The 20489-nt window shown below is 35.1% G+C and overlaps 1 protein-coding gene across 1 annotated transcript in view; it reads right to left on the minus strand.

Moving 5' to 3' along the window:
- LOC140139844 (laminin subunit alpha-1-like) overlaps positions 1–20489 on the minus strand; it is a 60191-nt gene that overhangs the window by 29992 nt on the left and 9710 nt on the right. The window contains exons 6-10 of the mRNA XM_072161597.1: positions 6733–6930; positions 5251–5399; positions 2367–2518; positions 954–1106; positions 116–453 (exon numbers count right to left, since the gene is read on the minus strand). Of these exons, the coding sequence (XP_072017698.1) occupies positions 116–453; positions 954–1106; positions 2367–2518; positions 5251–5399; positions 6733–6930 (990 nt within the window). The remainder of the gene's footprint in view (positions 1–115; positions 454–953; positions 1107–2366; positions 2519–5250; positions 5400–6732; positions 6931–20489) is intronic.

Here is a 20489-nt window from a genome sequence, read left to right on the forward strand (position 1 = left end):
AATGAGGTGTCACTGGAGCTGGAATAGAAACAATCATAGAAATTGAAATGACCTTACTCAACTACAGTTTTTGTAAAAACAAGAAACCTATTTCTGACCTCAATTATCCACTCACCTGCGATTTCAAATGCCAGAGTCTCATTTATATTTGGCATCAACACCAATCCATCGATGTCAATATCATTCACTCCATCCCCATTATCCAGCATCTCTAAGGCAACCTCATATGTGCAATCCCTATCTAAGACTACTGGCCCATCATCATCAGGACGCGCTGCAACCGCAAGCCCAGGAGCAAACATCATTGCTGACGACCACACTTGAGTGCCCGGATCATAGGGGCAAGTGTCGTTAACGGTAACGTCACTGTTTCCAGTGGCTGTTACAATCAATCTGGCGCTGTCCCAGACAAAGTTTGATGAGTATGAATATCGGATGGTTGGGTAGAAAGTTCTGTGAATGAAAAACATTTAGAAAGAAAACGTTACTTTAGTGAATAAAAAAATCCATGCCTGCATATAATATTCATTCACAAAGAGTAACAACACCCCTTAAAGGTTGGTGATCTGATTAGGTAAGGATATGAATTTCCACTAAGCTTGTATCAATTCTTAGTCAGTGGTTTAGCTTGTTAGCACTGAATTTCATTGGTTTCTACATGCCGTCTATCACACGGTAGACAGCAGCAAGATGCTTATCGAAGCATATATATTGGGCTATTCCACTCTATTGGAGACTTGAGCTTAATCTTTCACACAGGGAGTATGAATTTCAAATTGAGTTACCTGAATGGGTGAATACATTTGAAGTCTACACCCCCTCTGTGGAAAATTAAGGTTGAGTTTTCTATAGGGAGTGTATGGATTTCAAATGGAATAGCCTATTTGCATAATATAGAAAAACAAAAAAAACCAGCTAGAGTTAACAAAAATTTATTAAAAAAAAGAACAAACCTTGTTTGGTTAATAGGAGTTGCCACTTTAACATTTTCAAATAGCACCTGGCCGCCAGATTGGCATCGTTGAAATCCCTGCCCACCAAAGAGACTTCTCTCTAACACATCTGATGTATTCATACATGATGAACTGGCTTCCCATGCATCGTAACTACGGGTAAAAAAATGAAGCAATGAAATAGTATTATCAGAGCCCTGATTGCCACATCTGATGTAGGTAATAGCTATCATGGAAGCCGTCATTGCCTGACACTATGTATCCTGAAACAAACGTTTGGTTACATTGTATGTGTCGCTGATCGTGTACACGTTATACTGATGACACATTCCCAGCACCCCCCATACGTGTGTCAAATTTGTGATTCCACACAGCTTGTTTAGAGGTTCCGTACCATGTAAATTTGGCTGGTCCAAATTTCACAGTCCACACACTGGTTTTATCACTAAGAGGAACAATATGATATTCAAAAGCATATTAAAGCTATATCATACGATTTCAGTCAAATGTGTCTTTATTTTGTTCAAATTGACACCCACACACATTGGGGTACTCAATTTTGGTTTGGGCCTGTGCCACTTAGAATTTGGACCCATCAATATATCAAAGTTTCAAGAAATTTGGACCCATCGATATATCCAAAGTCCAAATTTTTGGCCAAATGTAACAACTTTTCCCTACATTTTAGGATATTTTTTGAACATTTTAGCTACAATGAGACCAAATTTGGCAACTTTCTGAAAAATTGATTTTTTTTTTTTTAAATCACCCATCCATATTCCAAAATTGGCCTAGAAAAAGGAGTCATTGCTATACTAAAAGGCCAAACATGGGACCCATGTTTGCAGCACATCCTCATATGGTCTGTATTGAGTTCGTACCCCTGATCTAGACACTTTTTTTTATAAAATGCTAGAGTGAACAATAGCCCATGAGGAGTGACACAAGTCAAGAACTTATATAGGCACCAAGGCACTATAAAAGACAACCACATGGGCCAATCAGTGGTTCACAGCAGCTTAGGAACAACAACAGTGAAGGGGTACAGTAACTTAAGCATCAGACACATGAAATGAGATGCTTTTGCAGCAATTTGACGTCCTTGATGGAGAAAAAGACAGTGAGGCATACTCCATCACACCCCGAACCTGGGCTCTGCAAACGCCCCCCCCATCAAGTCCGGTCCACAACCCCTCTCAGAGCGCCCAGCCCCCGTCCTGCTCCGGAAGGTGTTTACATCTCCCACTGACTACTGATGGACAAGTGAAAAATTCAGAAGCCAAACATCCTGCAGTAGTTGCAGATTTCATAAAAAAGATGTAGATTTTCTCCCAATATGGTACAAGAGTACAATTTCCCAAAATCAGGACATTTTCACAGAACTCTGAATTAATGTTGAGCCTGATTGCTTACCTATTAGCATCTAAGTGAGAGCCATAGAAGAGTGTTGCAGGATTAGAGCACTCTCTACCGCTGATGTTAGCACGACATGAACACCGCCCTGAATCCTTGTTACATACGAGGGATGTAGCGCCACCAGGATTACATGCACAGGCAGTACATTCCTGCAAGAATACAAAATTAATTTATATTCAAACAAATCATAAATAATATACAAACATGGCTAGAACATGATTCTTTTACACAAGACATTTGGCCTGGATCAAATTTGAGGGGACTCACATGTGAAGGTGGTAAAAATATGTGCAGCAGTCAAGGATCCCTTTTTCCAGCAGTTCCGAAAGACCCATCACGTCTGGATCATGCTCCAGCTCTTTGAGCCTCAATTCTAAAAATTGTAGCTCTTTAGCTCTAATTTGGAATTTTTAACTACGCAGCCTATCATTTGTAAAATTCTAGTTCACTAGACCCAAAATTTCAGTTCATCAAGCCCCTATTTTGCACGAAAATCAGTTCTAAGTTTCCAAAGTTCCCCGCTTTCAGCCGTACCCTTCCAAAATTGAAGTTGAGTGCCCCCCTCCCAATCAAATGTGTACAGGAAGCTAGTATTGTTGAATGTACATACCATAAAACTGCAAGTCTGTCCCACTCATTGTAAAAGCTCAGTCCACAAACCCAAAAGGGGAAATAAATATACTGTATTTATTCCATTAACCACCCAATATGCTTAACAAAGTCATTTTTGGGTGGGTGCTTATTTTTTATATTGATTACATTATTGCAAAAATAAAATATAGCCCAAAATATGGCTTTTATGTGTAGATGGTTTTGTGTTTGATACGTGTGTAGTTGGATCCTGCACATAATAATGGGATCATGTCTGGTAAATGTCGCTGGGTGAGCGCTTATAGGGGGATGGGCAGTTAAGGGAATAAATATGGTACCTCTAGTTGGCAAAGTACATCATTTTGGCCAGTAACAACATTATGGATGTTAAACATAAGTTTTCCATTTTACCCTTTTCCCATTCAGTATAAATAACAAACAAAAACATTGTGTATTTGATAATTTCAACCTTAAAATGGAATTCAATTGTCTTGTTGAAGGTAAACTCAATTTTCCCCCATAATAACAAATTGTTTTTCTATGACATATAATCATGTAACATATAGGACCCTATCTCTTTCTTTCCCTGGATTTCATTTTTAAAAAGCCAGTGCAATTGAACAAAAATATGAATATGAAAGGCAAACAGTACACAGACACAGGCCTATCCATTGCTATGCAGTACACATGTGTCTATCCATTTGGCTATTCCAGTTAAAATTCATACACCCCCTATGGAAGATGTGACCTTAAATTCCCACACAGGAGTGTGAATTTAAAATGGGGTTACCTGCTCGAATGAGGGGCTCCATTTGAAATTCACACTCCCTATGTGGAAGATTATAAGGTCATGTTTTCCATAGGGGGTGTATGAATTTTAACTGGAATAGCACAATACTCAACTTTTCTGACAGATCTACCACCTGCTAAATTACAAAGTACTTTCATGCATAAACACAAATCAATTTTCATTATAACATGGTGGCCAACAAATCTTTACTTTTGATTATAACAAAACCAGACATAAGTCACTAATTTTGAAAATTGAGTTTTTGATGTCATCATTTAGTATATGTCTTCAGCTTTCATTTGATACCAAAATTATATTTAATTTCTGGGACATGTGGTCCTCATTCTACGGTCCTTCAATGGGAAGGAGTAAAGTGCTACATATAGAAAAGGCAAATGCAAGAAAAATGGCTTTAAAGTTGTAAAATGACATGTTAAGGACTTGGTTTGGCTTAGAAAATGCTAGATTTTGGGTGCTTTAGACATAAAAGAATAATTATTTTGTTTTCAATGGTAGGTTAAAGTAAACATATTAAGGAATAAAAAAATAATAAAAAATGAAAAACAAAATCTGCAAGTTTTTTCACCCCTTTCCCAACTTTGACTCGCCATATCTCAAAATGGCTGAGTGCGACTTATGGCGGGTTTTGTCAGAGCGGGTCACATAATGTGGTATGAACTTAATTTTTAGTCTCAACTCTCAAATGAAAGCCAAAACTTGAGAGAGAGTTCTATTATGAAATGGACTTATTTTTCCTCCTTTTTACACCATGTATAAGTAATATGACTATGTCATAGGATGGCATTCCTTTGTCTTTTTGGCAGCCTGTATAAGTTATAGGACTGTATATTTAGGATGACATAGAATTGATGTGGTTAAACATGTTTCACTGTTCCCATAACGTATGTTAAACGACCTTTGCTGATCGCTGTATTTAACCACATAATGTGTTAATGACGACAGCAAACCATTGGAATCATATGGCATGATGTCAACAAAACAAGTATGTACATGTATATACATTCTCAAGCCTGTAGCCAGGATTTTTCAGGGTGCAGAATTTCCAAAGACTAGGTCATAATCGATTTTTGATAAATAAAAATATGTTATTAATCTTGATCTAGTAAATGGTCATAATAAGGTTTATATAATTAGTGACAGTAAGGTAAAGTATTAATATGTAGGCCTATATTATTGAATGCAACATATTTTAACAGCTAATTAATGGCTCACTTCAATACTAAACAATTCTGATTTAAGAATCTACTAGTTTTTGATCGCAAAAGATCAAGTAAAAAATCACTTGTGAAGCTAACAAACAGAGGGAGTGCGGTGACTGAAAAGATCAGATTTGAAAATATATCAATTTTAGTGGTATACAAACTATAATTACAAATAGTTTTGTGCTTAAATTTAATAGCCAGAGTATGCACAACATTTACAGTTTGTGTTGTGATAACCATGTGATAATCATGTAACTATCACATCATCATGACTTACATTTGCAATGCTGACAGGGAACCCATAATACATATCAGCACACTCTTCACATGTTCTAGTTGCAGTGGAGTCTTTACATATACACTGGCCAGTCATCTGCTCACATTCACGGCTTCCATTCACCGTGCCTAATGTGTCGCATCCACAATCTGCAACACAAACATTACAAATTTGTTATCAAATGCTAATACACTCTTAAAAAGTAAAAGACAAATGTCAAAAAAAAAAAGTTAAATCCTTCCTAAGCCTTTCAGCCCATTGGGTGGCGCCTATCTCGGTTTCATAACCCTAAGCCACATGTCTGCAAGCAGAAAAGCTACACTAGGGGGCTAGTCCACGGGTAGCCATGTGTTTAGCTTTCCCTACTCCATTCTTTCAATGCCGAAGGCCTGGCAAGAAGGCAGTAGGTACCATTTTTAAAGCCTTTGGTATGGCCCGGCTGGGATTTGAACCCGCGACCTCCTGATCGTGAGGCGGACACTCTAATGTAATATTTCAGTTGAAATCCATGCACCTTCTATGCAAGACATGACCTTAGTCTCCCACACAAGTAATTTTGATGTATTTTTCTTTTATTTCACCAATATACAAATTATAACAGGATTTGCAATAACAATAGGTTTTGTGACCATTCATTGATCAAGCAATAAGTACTGCAAGTGCTCTTCTACCGAATTGCATGATTTAGTCTAAATTCAGAAAAAAAATGCCCAAAATATCCAGTATTGAATAATTTGCTACACCTTTGTACTGAAAAGGTAAAGTTGGCCTTGTTTTTATGCATTGTAATGATTTCAAAATTTTGAAATTGAATTTTTCCCATCGGACTCATTATTGTGAGGTAGCTCAAGGTTGTGGGTTTGAATCTCTGTGGCGTTAATGCGTTGTGCACTCTTTATCCCTATTGCCACTATTTACAACCGGAATTTTTACATAAAACTCACCAGTGCAAGTGACAAAAATGTGTTCATTTCCTAAATTTGAAAAATGATGAATTTGTAATAATAATTATAAGAAATTATAGGAAATATTGGAAATATAAGGTGCCTTGAAGCCCTGAAACCCCTCTATTTTATGCATTTATGCAACATGTCGCAAAGCTTTTACAAAGCATGTGCTATTTTAAGCATATAAAAGGCATAAATACACAAACAACACACACTTCACATGGAAAATCTTGTTTTGAGACTGCAAAACGGGCTCTTCCATTTAAAATCCATGCCCCCCGTAGAACACTTTGAAAATATATTCTTCAGGGGGTGTATGAATTTCAAATGAAATAAGCACATTAACCAACTCTTTTTGACACCCATTTACACTCCCTCTTTCTCAGAGGTTGTATGAAATTCAAATGGAGCTGTCTAATGTGGTCATTCCATTTGAAATTCATAATCTCCCCTGTGGAAAATATTTCCAAAAAGGGGGAATGTGGATTTTAAATGGAATAGCCCAATGTGATCTAAAAAGTATGTCATAACTTACCTTTACATGTCCCAACATTTGGTTCTACGGTCAGTCCAAAAAACCCCTCCTCGCATTCATTACAAGCACGCCCTCTAGTGTTATCTTTACATACACACTGTCCGACAGGAAACCCAAGTTCTTCATCAGGATATTGCGCACACGGCAGAGTCGCATTGTCCCAGCCAATAACGGTACCAAGTGGTTCACAGTCACATTCTGTAAAGATTAAAATGGCACATAGATATCACCAGTATTCATAAACATTCACAACCCCTGCGACACGGTTGTTTGATGGGATCATTTATTAGTTTTTCAAACAAAACATCACGTATAACCAAATTTTAGGCTTAAACAGCTAAAGGTGATATCGTGCTAATGTATACAGGTGCTTTTGAGTCGTTCTGAACTTTAATTTTCCCTCTTTTACAAAATTATTCACTTTTATAGTATTTTTAAAGCTTTTCCGGATATAAAATGTATGTATTAATGCCAAAATTGGTGGCGCTATTTAGTTACTTGAAATTACCCTTTCAAGCTTTTAATACAAATAATTCCTTTTATTGTTTGATAAAATATGTTTATAAAATGTCCTTGTTGCTGGTTTCACCTATTCCAGCTGTTTTAATGGTGGTATTAATCACCTAACCCTTGCAAATAAAGAAATAGGATTTAGGATAAATAGCGCCATCTATAGTTTGCATTTAGTTAATCATGAAGCCAATTCTATATAAATCAAACAGCCGTGGCGAATATTCCCTTCCCTGCGCATAAAAGATCAACTTGACAATGACCAATGGAAAACAGCTATATTTCTTTAGCAATTAATTTGCTGTCTCATTCTAAAAATAAAGAAGTTGTCAAGATTTTGAATGACACTGGTCCTGGGAAGTCACTATCACACAAAAGTGATACCCATCTGCATCCGACAACGTCTGAAATGCACCTGAAAATTGCACCTTTTTTGATAGTTTTTTGGACACAGGTGCGTTGCAAGTCACATAATGAGTGACCCCTGGTCTATAGGATCAGTCATTAGCTACATCAGAGAAGGGGAATGTTTGACTTCACAGAGCACAAATAATTTCAAGAAATAATGTGGAATTAACAGCATTACCCTATTCACCCCCTAGCATAAGTATTTATTGGCAGTTAAATAAGTATTAACCATTGTCATCAAATAATACCTACATTATGTTCACAATGACACAATTATATTCCCATTAATATATAGATTATACATTTTCAGTCTACAAAATACAATTTCTGATGCACATAATATCGTAATATTACCATATAAAAATAGGTTTTTATTTTCCCAACAAACTGTTAGTTTCCACTGTCAGATATGTCCCATTTTAATATTGAGGCAAACAAATGAGGTAAAACAAAGAAAATATCGCCCTGCGAGGTCGGGTGGCTTGATGTGTAATGAACATCCAGCACGTAATGTGTGTACAGTGTTATGACCATTGTGTACACATTCGACTAAAATTTTGTCTCGCTCTGCACTTTTAACTCATATTTTGGCACAAATACAGTACTTCAAGTTTGATTTTGCAGGGCATGTTAGTTATTAAAGTACATTTACAATCATGTAAAAATTGAATTTTGAAGTGAAAGAATGTGAGTGTCCTCCTCAGCAAATGTTACAATAATGCTTTAATTGGCTTTAGTTGTTAAGAAATAGCTGAATAATTTTACTTCTGTGAAAAAATTAGTGGATCATTAGTAGTAGATTAGTAGATCACACATTCCATGTACAGTAGATATAATTTGTGTCTTCAGTAGAAGCACACATTCAATGTACAGTAGATATCACAAGTGCCATCTTCAGTTCATATTGCATGACAGTAGTAATCAAATGTGTTATCTTCAGTAGATAGCACATTCTATTCTATGTACAGTAGATATCACAGTAGATAGCACACATCCCAGGCAGATAGCACACATTCCATGTACAGTAGATATAATTTGTGTCTTCAGTAGAAGCACACATTCAATGTACAGTAGATATCACAAGTGTTATCTTCAGTTCATATTGCATGACAGTAGTAATCAAATGTGTTATCTTCAGTAGATAGCACATTCTATTCTATGTACAGTAGATATCACAGTAGATAGCACACATCCCAGGCAGATAGCACACATTCCATGTACAGTAGATATAATTTGTGTCTTCAGTAGAAGCACACATTCAATGTACAGTAGATATCACAAGTGTTATCTTCAGTTCATATTGCATGACAGTAGTAATCAAATGTGTTATCTTCAGTAGATAGCACATTCTATTCTATGTACAGTAGATATCACAGTAGATAGCACACATCCCAGGCAGATAGCACACATTCCATGTACAGTAGATATAATTTGTGTCTTCAGTATAGGCACACGTTCAATGTACAACAGATATCACAAGTGTCATCTTCAGTTCATATTGCATGACAGTAGTAATCAAATGTGTTATCTTCAATAGATAGCACATATTCTATGTACAGTAGATAGCACACATCCCAGGCAGATAGCAGCACACATTCCACGTAGTAGATTTTACTTGTTATCTTCAGTACATATCACACAGTCCATGTATAATAGCAATCACTTGCACTATCTTCAGTAGATACCATTTTTGCTATCTTCAGCAGACAGCACATTCCATGTACTCTATATAACATGTGTTATCTTCGGTAGACAGCATATAGTCCAGAAACACAATTATTATTTGTGATATCTTCAGTAGACAGCATATGTTCCAAACAGATGTCACTTTTGTTATCTTCAGTAGATAGCATTATATTCCATGTAGATATAGACTATGCCATAGTCGATTTTTGATAAATAAAACATGTTATTAATCATGATGAAAGCATTCAGTTGAACTCGAAATTATACTGATATTTATTACATCAAATACTAGTATAAAATTTTTATGAAAAAGTTTATATAATCATATCAGTGACAGTAACAGTAAAAGTAAAGTATATGTAGGCTTATATTATTGAATGCAACATCATAATGTCATTATATAAGCACTTCAATACTGAACAATTCTGATTTTAGAATCTACCAGTATATTAATCGCATAATGTACCATGAAGTTATTTATGGTAATGGCAGGTACCCAGAGTATTTAAACCATAACAAGATCTGTGCGACCAATCACAAGCCAGATTCATTTAAAGATGCATTACATCATGGCCAATTTGAGTAGGCCAGGAATCCGACAATCTCATCCATAGAAGCTCATAGACAGCCGTGTTAAGCATGTAAACCACAATCCAAAGTCAGTAGTCCACTTGGGAAGCTAACAAACAGAGGGAGTACGGTGACTGAAAATATGATCAGTTGTGAAAATCTATCAACTGTGCACAAATTAATTAAATTGGAGTTTTAAGCTTAAATTCAATATCCAGAGTATGCACAATGGGCAAGTGGACTACTGGGGTAGTCTAATGTAGATATCACTTTTGTTATCTTCAGTAGATAGCACACATTCCATGTAGATATCACTTTTGTTATCTTCAGTAGATAGCACACATTTAATGTAGATATCACTTATCTTCAGTAGATAGCACACATTCCATGTAGATATCACTTATCTTCAGTAGATAGCACACATTTCATGTAGATATCACTTGTGTTATCTTCAGTAGATAGCATATATTCAAGACAGTTATCACTTGTGTGATCTTCAGTAGATAGCACACATTTCATGTACAGTAGATATCACTTGTGCTATCTTCAGTAGATAGCAAATATTCAATGTACAGTCAGTATCAATTGGGTTATCTTCAGTATAAGCACACATTTCACAGCCCGTTCCACAAACAGCAGAAATACACATACAGTAGATATCTCTTGTGCTATCTTCAGTAGAAACATACATTCCTGACAGATACAACTTGCGCTATCATCAGTAGATAACACACATTGAATGTTCAGTAGATATTAATATGTATAATGTATAATAAGCAATAACTTATGCTTCAGAAGCAATCACTTGTGTTATCTTCAGTAGATTATCACATGCGTTACCTTCATTAGACAGAATATTTTCTATGTACCGTAAATATTACTTGTGATATCTTCAGTAGACAGAACTTATTACATGTACAGTAGATATAACTTGTCTTATCTTCAGCAGATAGCACATATTCCATTATACAGTAGATATCAGTTGTGCTGAAGCCAGCTAGCGTATAGCGCAAAAACCATCTCAACTCCCCAATTACAGGAGTGGATGTTGCTTCTAAAATAGATATAGTTTAGATATTTTTTTTATTTCCTGGTAAATTACAAAATTAAGTGGAGGACAGTGGAGTAGATAGGGGGGCAAAGGCGGCATGTGCCCTGGGTACTGTCTGGGGGTGCCAAATTGGCATCTTAGGGGGCATTGAATATAATATGCCAATATTTGCTATTTGCTTCTTCCCCTTTGTCTGTCTACAAAAATAAATAACCAAATTTGGCCATATTGAAGGATTAATATTTCTACAAATAGATTATCAAGCAACATGGGCTAAAAATATTCACATGTTCATAAACATTAAATATTTGTAATATGATACAGCTAGATGCAATAATTTAAACTCGCACTTAATTTTCAAAAACAAAAGTGATAAAAATATCTCTATTTTTCATCAAAATTGAAGCAAAATGTTATTTTTGTTGGAAAATGGTGTATGTCTGAAATGTTCAATATCTTGCTCTGAATAAAACAAAGCTCTTAAGTAATTTGCAAAGGCAAAGTATAAGTAAATTCAGGTAAATTCCACGCAAAATATCTCCAACTATATAAAAGGACAGTACATTGGGTTTCAAATGTCATCATAAGTCCTGTTGTGATTACAAAACAGCTCATATGGGAGTTCCCTATACTTATGATCAAATGCTGCATTGGGCTATTCCAGTTGAAATCCATACACCCCCTACAGAAGACATGACCTTATTCTCCCACACAGGGAGTGTAGATTTCAAATGGAGCCACCCAATCAGGTAACCAGGCATGCGAATACATTTCATTGAAAAAAAATGAAAATCCTGAAAAAAAAATGAAAAAAAGCACGTAAATATGGCAAAAATGCTCAAAACGAGCTAAAAAGAAAATATAAACACGGAAATTAGGGTCAAAAACAAAAGGAATTCCTTTTAAAAAAGGAAAATTCTCATGCCTGAGGATAGTGAGGTAACCCAATTGAAATTCACACTGCTTGTATGGATTTCAACTGGAATAGCCCATTAAAAAGGGAAGTTCCTCATTTGTAACAGTAACAAAGCATCATCCATGTGTGCTTGCTAAGCCTTGCTTGCTTGCTTGCTTTGCTTGCATTTGTAAATGTGCGTGCCGGTGCCACAGCTGTTCTATCAACTATTATTGATTACTGGGTGTTGTCTATTTTATACAGACATAATTAGGACTGAATCAGAGGTTTTATTCATGAATTGAACTGTTCAATTGAAGGTATATACATACACCATAATTTGTTTCATCACATGCAATTTTAGATTAGTTTCATGTTAAGGTTATCAACTATTTTAAACTGTTGTGATTAGGTAGTTCACAGCATCTTACGAATGGTAGTGAGCTTTGGAAAAAACTGCATTGCTCAATTCATAGCGAGCGTGTAGAAGAATTAAAATATCACAGATATACTTTTATAGGTGATGCGGTTCTTGAGTTACGTTGTAAAGAGGGCTGAAACAACAACACTTTTGTAAAACTACATAACTCATTTAACAACAATAAATTAAGCAAGTTTGCAAAGTATACGATTTGTAGAATGAACTTTTGCAAAACATCGAGGTGTTATTTTTCAATAATATATTAATCTAGATAATGAAAATCGATTTTTAGGTTGCTTCGACCAACAATACCTCGTCTATTAAAGGTGGGTAACTCCAATGACAGACTTGTCATCCTCCACTTCATTACCCAATTAAAATTGAGATTTTGCCATCCGAAGAAAGCAAATTAATTTTCTAACAATCGTCCGGGACAATCCTACATTTAGTAAATTTTAGGCCAGAGATATATGTTCTATTGGTCAATGTGATATATGCATATATAAATGCATATTATTAACCTTTTTCATACACAACAAAAAAATCCTATGATTTTTGCTATTCTTATTAAAATATTTTTACTATAAAAATAAGGAAATATAAATGCATCAACCCATAAGAAAATTGAATCAATCCTACATGACACAAACACATTTGAAATCACTGCACCTTGAGTCACCGGCAATAGCTTTTAAGTTCAGCATGTTCTGCATTAGCTTAGCGTTACTTGGTGCATGTACATACTTTTACACACACGATCAACGTGCCGCATATGTACACACAAGAAACCATGCTAAGCCAACGCAGCACACGCTGAACTTCAAAGCTAGTGCCTGTGACTCGATGTAGATATATAGACTATAGTACTATGCCTATAATCTTACAATGCACAAATACCCTATACCAATACCCTCCATGTATGTTTTCCTAACCACCTTTTTGATTGGCTGCTATCGCTGGCGAAATTACGTAATAATCGGATTAACTACCATAGCAATAGGTGAAAACAATTTTGAATATACCGCGCTGCACTGATACTTTCATGCGGTACCTCTGCATTGAACCATATCATGCAGATCACTTGCACCTGTAAGATTAGTATCTTTGAAAAGGCCAGTATTGTGTTCAATCTATGATTGCACACATACACAGGTGATTAGTTCAACCTGATTGTAGTGCAGCGCGATATGTTCAAAATTGTTTTCACCTATTGCTATGGTAGTTAATCCGATTAATTACGTAACTTCGCCAGCGTATAGTATATGAATCTAATATGTACAATGCTGGAGCAATTTAACTCAATACAGCAGCACATTTGTTGATCCTCCATGATCTCAAAGTCATGCATTCACGTAATACAGGTGCGCAAACCAAGAATGCAGTTCAGCCGCTTAGATGTTCATGACGGGTTGTTTAAAAAACAACGGGGATGTTCTCGCAAAATTAACTTTATTTTTTTAAAGGAAAAAAGTAGTTTTACTAACAAAAATTATGCTTAAACTGAATAAGAATGAGTAGAGAGCAAAAGATAGGATTTTGTCTTTGCCTATATCATGTCACAATGGATGGCCTAGGAAATATTTTTATCATAGTGGATACCGGCTACGCTGGTATACTAAACATTGGCCAGCCCATCCATGACATGATATTGGATAGGCAAAAGACAAATCCTATTGTTTATTCTCTTAATTTTATATTCAGGGACACATCAGAATGTATGCACGTCTCAGTTTCGACCATCACACTCATAGACTGTTAATATTTGTATAATATCAGACTGTCCAACTTTAAAATACCTACTATTTACTATTGCACATGTATACATGTATGTGCCTAACCTTTTGAGGAATTTGTGTAAAGTACACACCATTGGTAAGTTATTGGAAGAGAATAATTACCATTGTTATTTACAGAACAACAAGCTAATTGTGCTGTTGCGAGAAACCATTTGCACATGTATGCAGAAATCAAGAGTGATGGCCAGGGGGGAGTACTTTGTACAAACAGGGAACTTCCCTGGTACAAATGACCATACAGGGATGTGGTGCAAACATGGGTCTCATATTCGGCCATTCCTAGTGGCACTTCCCTGGTATATCAATGACCACTTTTTCTAGGCCAATTTTGGTATATGGATGGGTCACTTTTTCACAATTTTCCCAATTCCCCCCTCCCCAATAGCCCAATTTGCAGCAATGTGCATTACATTTGAGCTTTGGTATCTATATAGGGCTAGTAGTGATCAGTGGCAGGATTTTTTTTTCAGGGGGGGGGGGGGCATTGAGGGGGCAAAGTGAATTTCACCAAAATCACCAAATTTTACGCAAAATTGCAGCAAAATATGCAAATTTTCTTAATTTGGGGTTTTTACTGGGGGCAACAGGGGGCAAGAGTTCTGACTGGGAGGTATTGAAGGATTACTTTTCAATCTGTATTTCAAATTTATATTCACATTGACTTTGTTGTGTTTAAGTTTATATACAGCTGGCAATTTGGATTTCATTCAACCACAGAGGCAATGATGCAGAAAAAGCTGAACGTACGTATGTCGTTATTTATACGTCACAACCAAAACGAAGAAAAAAATGTACCGGTATTTTTATTGATAACACATTCTATTTCTGGATGTGGTGTTATCTAGATCCTCCGTCCTCTCTAAACAATAATAATAAATTAAAAAATGGAGAAAAAAGAAGGGAAGTTACCTTAAGGGGTACTACACCCATTGCATTTTTTTTGCATTTTTTTGCATTTTGTGAAGAAATGAGAAAAAGAAATTGGACAAAGTGGTATGCAAAATGAAGGGGCAAATCTTCTCGTTCAATTGGTGGCATCAGTATCAATGACGCGTACATACTTCTAATGGTATAAGCCAAAAAGTGGTACATCACTGATGTTTTAAATTCACTTCATTTTGGAAAGCTTACTATCAACGGATTTCGTTAAAATTTTGGATATGTGTTGCTAACACATTAGGGAAATAATGTTGATATGTAAAATGGGAAATAAGTGGTCCCTGATTTCTTTTATGACTTCATGAACTTGGTGCTCCACAACTATCAAAAAAACGAACCGGTTAAAATGCTTCTATTTTCAATGTTGAGCTATATTTTGTATTTTGAACTTGCGACACTATTTCACTGAAACTTAATTAAGCCATAGGTAACAGGTTACCACAACCACACTACAGCAATGTTGAAAAAGATTGTATTTTTTGTCACCTATACCACCATATTAGGTAGTTTTCCGTAAGCTTCATTTTTGTGATTTTGGTAACTATTTTATATTTATTTGCCCAATCCATCTCAACTAGGCAATCTAAATTGTACTCACCATTTACATCCCAAGGTATTTTAGCATATCCACCTCACACATTTCCATTATATATCCAGTAACAGACAAAATATCAAAATTGATGCCTCATATGACATGTATGATATCACAGACTATCACATGTATTCAAAATTGATGCCTGAATTTGACCTGAACCAATTGACCTATAACCTGACCTTTGATGACCTTATAGCCTTTTTTAATCTCTTTTCCTAACAACACATTATAGAAGATGTACATGGTGTAGTATTAAATTGTCTATGTGGAAGAGATTAGGCGTATTTAATTTATTCAGTGTTATAATCAGTGAGTACATTTCTATAGATAGTATAACAAAGGATTTAATGTATTCTATTCACTACTTGGACATGTTCAATAGAATACATTATGGTTTGTTATGAAACACACATCTCAGTTACTAGGATACAGTAAACAAAAAATATATAGGGCTAAAATGACTTACTAAAATGGTTTAAAAACACTTTGTATGTAGATATATTTTATAAGTTCATGACATGAGGTGATGAACATATTTATGTACTTTATAAATTTGCAAGAAAAAAAAGAAGAGGGGTACTGATGAAAATCAGGGTATTATTCCCCCTTAATTAGCATATAAGTGACTTTTGTCTGAAATGTGTTTTGATGGTCAGGAAATGGCTTTTTCATTGCATTTTTCAGACCACATTTTCTTTGTTTTTCTTTCTTTCTTTCTGAACATTAAAAAACCCTTGAAAACAGAAAGGCTGCTGCCTCCATGAGCGTGATGAGATGCAGTTACTTGCACACAGGCAGGTATACAGAAATCCAGCAACCGGGGGCGCAAATTTCTTGGCAAGCTAAGAAATGATCTTAGATGAGCTTATAATGGTCAAATCTTGTTTAATGTTTAAATTGGAACATAATTTGCACGAAGCGTGCCTAAATTTGATTTTTTTTTAAAAGCTGAAATGGTCAAATATGAACATGCACACAGGGGTTTCTTGTCTCTTTTTCTCCATTTTCTCTTCTCTTTCTTTGATACTGGGGTGCGGACCCGTTTAAAAAGGGCTGTATAAGTGTATAATGCTATTGGTACAGGTATATTGATCTGCCCCAAACACGCTGGACAAGTTCCCAAGAGCACAGCAAGGTGGCACCACCAGGGCTCAAACTCACAATCATTGGTGCAAATCAGCGCCACCGTGCCCTATGAACATTTGGTTTTAAGATTTACTATATTGAAAACTCATCAAGTCTAAAGGTATAAGTAGGCCTACAGAAAATATGACAGCATACTCAAGTAATCCAAAATTTATGTCAATAATGATCATTTTACCCACTGGAGCCAAGTTATATGTTATGAAACAAGATGCTCATTGTTGTCATGGCAATATATGTATGTCATATGCTTTTTAATTCATTGTTTAATTCTAGAACCAATTAACATTAGCCTAATGGTTTTCATCTGTGCTAACTAGTGATTTAAATATTTTGGGAAAAAAATAATGAGCTATATACATAGATCATTTCATTGTCAACATCCAATTATTACATGTTTCATATCTTATTATTAATTTCTATTGTTCTCATTCATTTTCAAATACAAGTATTATGTGACCCATCCCCACTATATAAATACATTGCAACAAATATGATTTTAATATGAGTACAAAATAGATCAAATTAAAATAAAAAGGCTGTATGGATGAACTTGTAGACTTGGATACATTATACACAGTGTTCGAATTAAGGAAAAATAAATGGTTGTCCCACGGACAACCAGATTACAACTTCTGGTTGTCCGTCTAAGTTTTTGGTTGTCCGTAGGCCTACAAAGGTGACTTTTGGCTACAGATTTCGGCATTTTTGGTTGTCCGTCGACTTTTTTAGTTGTCCCGGGCGAACGGACAACCAAAATTTCGAATGTTGATAATACACATAAAACAGCCTACAGGTGTACTGTACAAGACTAAGTTTCACAAATGTGTTAAGGACAATATTGAGCTTATTTGTATTCTTTCCATTGATTTCTTAATAACCAATTACAAACTTTAAATACCCTTAACAAGTTACCAAACTTATCACTGCACTTTTTTTTAAATGATATTCAATCATTCATTACTTCTGATAGAAATGCTGCATGGTAATGTTAATTTTGGTATCAAAATGTTCATTAATTAGTGCAGATTACAAACATATGAATTATTATTTTAGGCTAATAGCAATGAATCATTAGTTTCCAAATGCCCGCCCAACCATATCATATGTTCATGTCTGCCAAAATTTGTATTATTTTATATGCACATTTTCTTTTGAAAAAGGATTAAAAAGTTTAATAGGCTAATAGCAATGAATCATTAGTTTCCAAATGCCCGCCCAACAAAATCATATGTTCATGTCTGCACAAAATTTCAGTCTAGAAAACATATTTAAAACAATATTTTTTGAAACTTTATATTTTGCCATTTTTGGCAGTCAAACCTGCTTCAAATCTGAAACCGTGTCATATACCCATCATGTTAAAAAGCAGATTATTTGGATTCGACATATAATTTTATTTAATATCAGGCATGAGAATAGATTTCCATGACAAAAAGGGAAAATTCTGAAAAAGCAGGAAAAAGTGTGTAAAATGTGGCAAAAATTCTCCAAAACGGGCTTAAAAATAAATTTGGACAACAAAAATGCAGGAATTCCTGCTTGGGCAGGACAATTCTAATGCCTGTAATATTTGTTGCATCTTGATGATGAAATTTCCAAATGAAACTATTATAATATGTATGCTTGCTACCCAGTACAAATGACCATGAAGAACTAAGCATTTTCAGCCATTTGGTATCAATGATCCCTTTTTCTAGGCATATGGATAGGCATTTTTGGTATAAATGGGCAATTTTTTCAATATTTTTCACATTTGCCAAAGCATGATTTTGGGAAAACTTGCACTAAAGTTGGTAATTTGCATCTTTTGACATTTGGTATAACAATGAGTCAAAATTTCTTGGAAAATATAGATGTGTCCACTTTCAAATTATCAGCAGCACACCCAACCTAAACCAAACTTGAGTTCCCCCCTCCCCCATGGTAAACCATGGGACTGACAAAAGTCAAATTGAAATTAAAAACACATCCTAGCATTTCTAAATTTGGCTAATTTTTCCACTTCAAAATTTCAGAACACAACCCACATGATATCTCAGCATTCCTTTTGGTTATGAATTTTGGATCTGAGAGTGCACAGCCAGTATCATTTCAGCATCATTCATTTTATGGGTGTAAAATAATGGATCTTTATTTAAAATGATATAATCTACAGATTTTGAACACCCATTAAACATGTTAAAATGCAAATAAATAATTTCCATTTTCAAACCAACGAACACAATTAACAGGTGCATGTAATTTGTACGTGTATATGTACAATAATTATGCACATGTTGCATGTATGCTGTATAATTTGAAATGCAAGGTAAAGGCCCTTTTAGGTTTATTAAGTGATTTGCTCATTCCAAAAATTGTAAAAATCATCATAACTCGGCCCTTTGCATCTTTTTGTTAGTAGCATCTGTGCGAACATAACCTGCTTGTGGTTAAGCCGAAAGTGGTTATTTAAAGACAAAATAGGACATTTTATATGAAAATTTAATTTCTTTATTTCAGTAGAGAAATTACAGCTGCATGTATTTGAATGGGCTTCAATTATGTCAATATTATAATTTTAAATGTTTTTGCCAAATTTTTCATTTCAAAAATACATTATGTTTCTCATTTGGACACCCATCCATCTACATTGTACCGCTTGGATATTGATGTATATTTTGTACAAAACAACAAGTTTCTACACAAAAAGAATATCTTTATATCAAAATATTTTGAAGAGTAAATATAAAAAAGCCCTTAAAGGCCCAATCAGTAATTTGCTCATCCGGACGATCGTAAAAATCATCAAAATTCAGATTTTGGTACCTTTGTCATAATATGTGCTGTAATACTATAGCCTGCTAGTGGTTCAGCCGATAGCTGTGTATTCAAGGCAAAATAAGTCATTTTACCTGAATCTGTAATTTATATACTGACAGTATATTAACTACATGTATTTGAATGGGGTTTCAATTTCATCAATACTGCTGTTTTCTTTGATTTTTACCAAATTTTGCATTTCAAAACTATCAAATGACAATTTGAATGACTTATTCTTCACTTTTAAGCAATTTATAAACAATTTAAATTGTTTTTATACTTTTCACTGGAATCACTGAATGGGACTTTAAGAATCACACAGAATCATATGTGCAGCAGCAAATATAAGGATCAGTTGCCCAAACTGATGCCAGCCTTGCCCTTGCTTTTATAATTTCCTCTTCTGTTGTTCGTATTGTATTTATCAATGCTATGTATATTTTTAGGCAATTTCCATGAAAATATATGCTAATTTGCAAAGAATGCACATGTGCTGTCATTAGTGATCTTTTTGATCTAAAATTGTGCTAATCATATAATTTTCTGGAAAAAAATCTAAAATGTCTTATTAAATCTGACCCATAGATTACAGAGAAACAGATCAAGCACAAACAAGCAAAGTCCATTATTATCTGTTAATGAAGGCCATATACTGTATGTTCCATGAAATGCACAAGACAACTACTGCTACATGCACTCTGCACCTGTTACGGTGTATTTTCCAAATAACATGCCATATCTTTTATATTTATTTTTATATTATAACATTCGACCAAAGTCAGGCAAAGCCCAATAGAGTGCTCAGAGCCTACTAAATTAAAGGGATGCCATTCCAACTGAATATGACAGGACAGGGATATGGGAAAAGGTCCGATTTTAGCCGCAGGAGGAAAACCGAGCACCGAGAAAAACCTGCGAGGACAGGGACGGATTGGCAACCA

Source organism: Amphiura filiformis, chromosome 18, assembly GCF_039555335.1.
Source record: "Amphiura filiformis chromosome 18, Afil_fr2py, whole genome shotgun sequence".
Taxonomy (NCBI): domain Eukaryota; kingdom Metazoa; phylum Echinodermata; class Ophiuroidea; order Amphilepidida; family Amphiuridae; genus Amphiura; species Amphiura filiformis.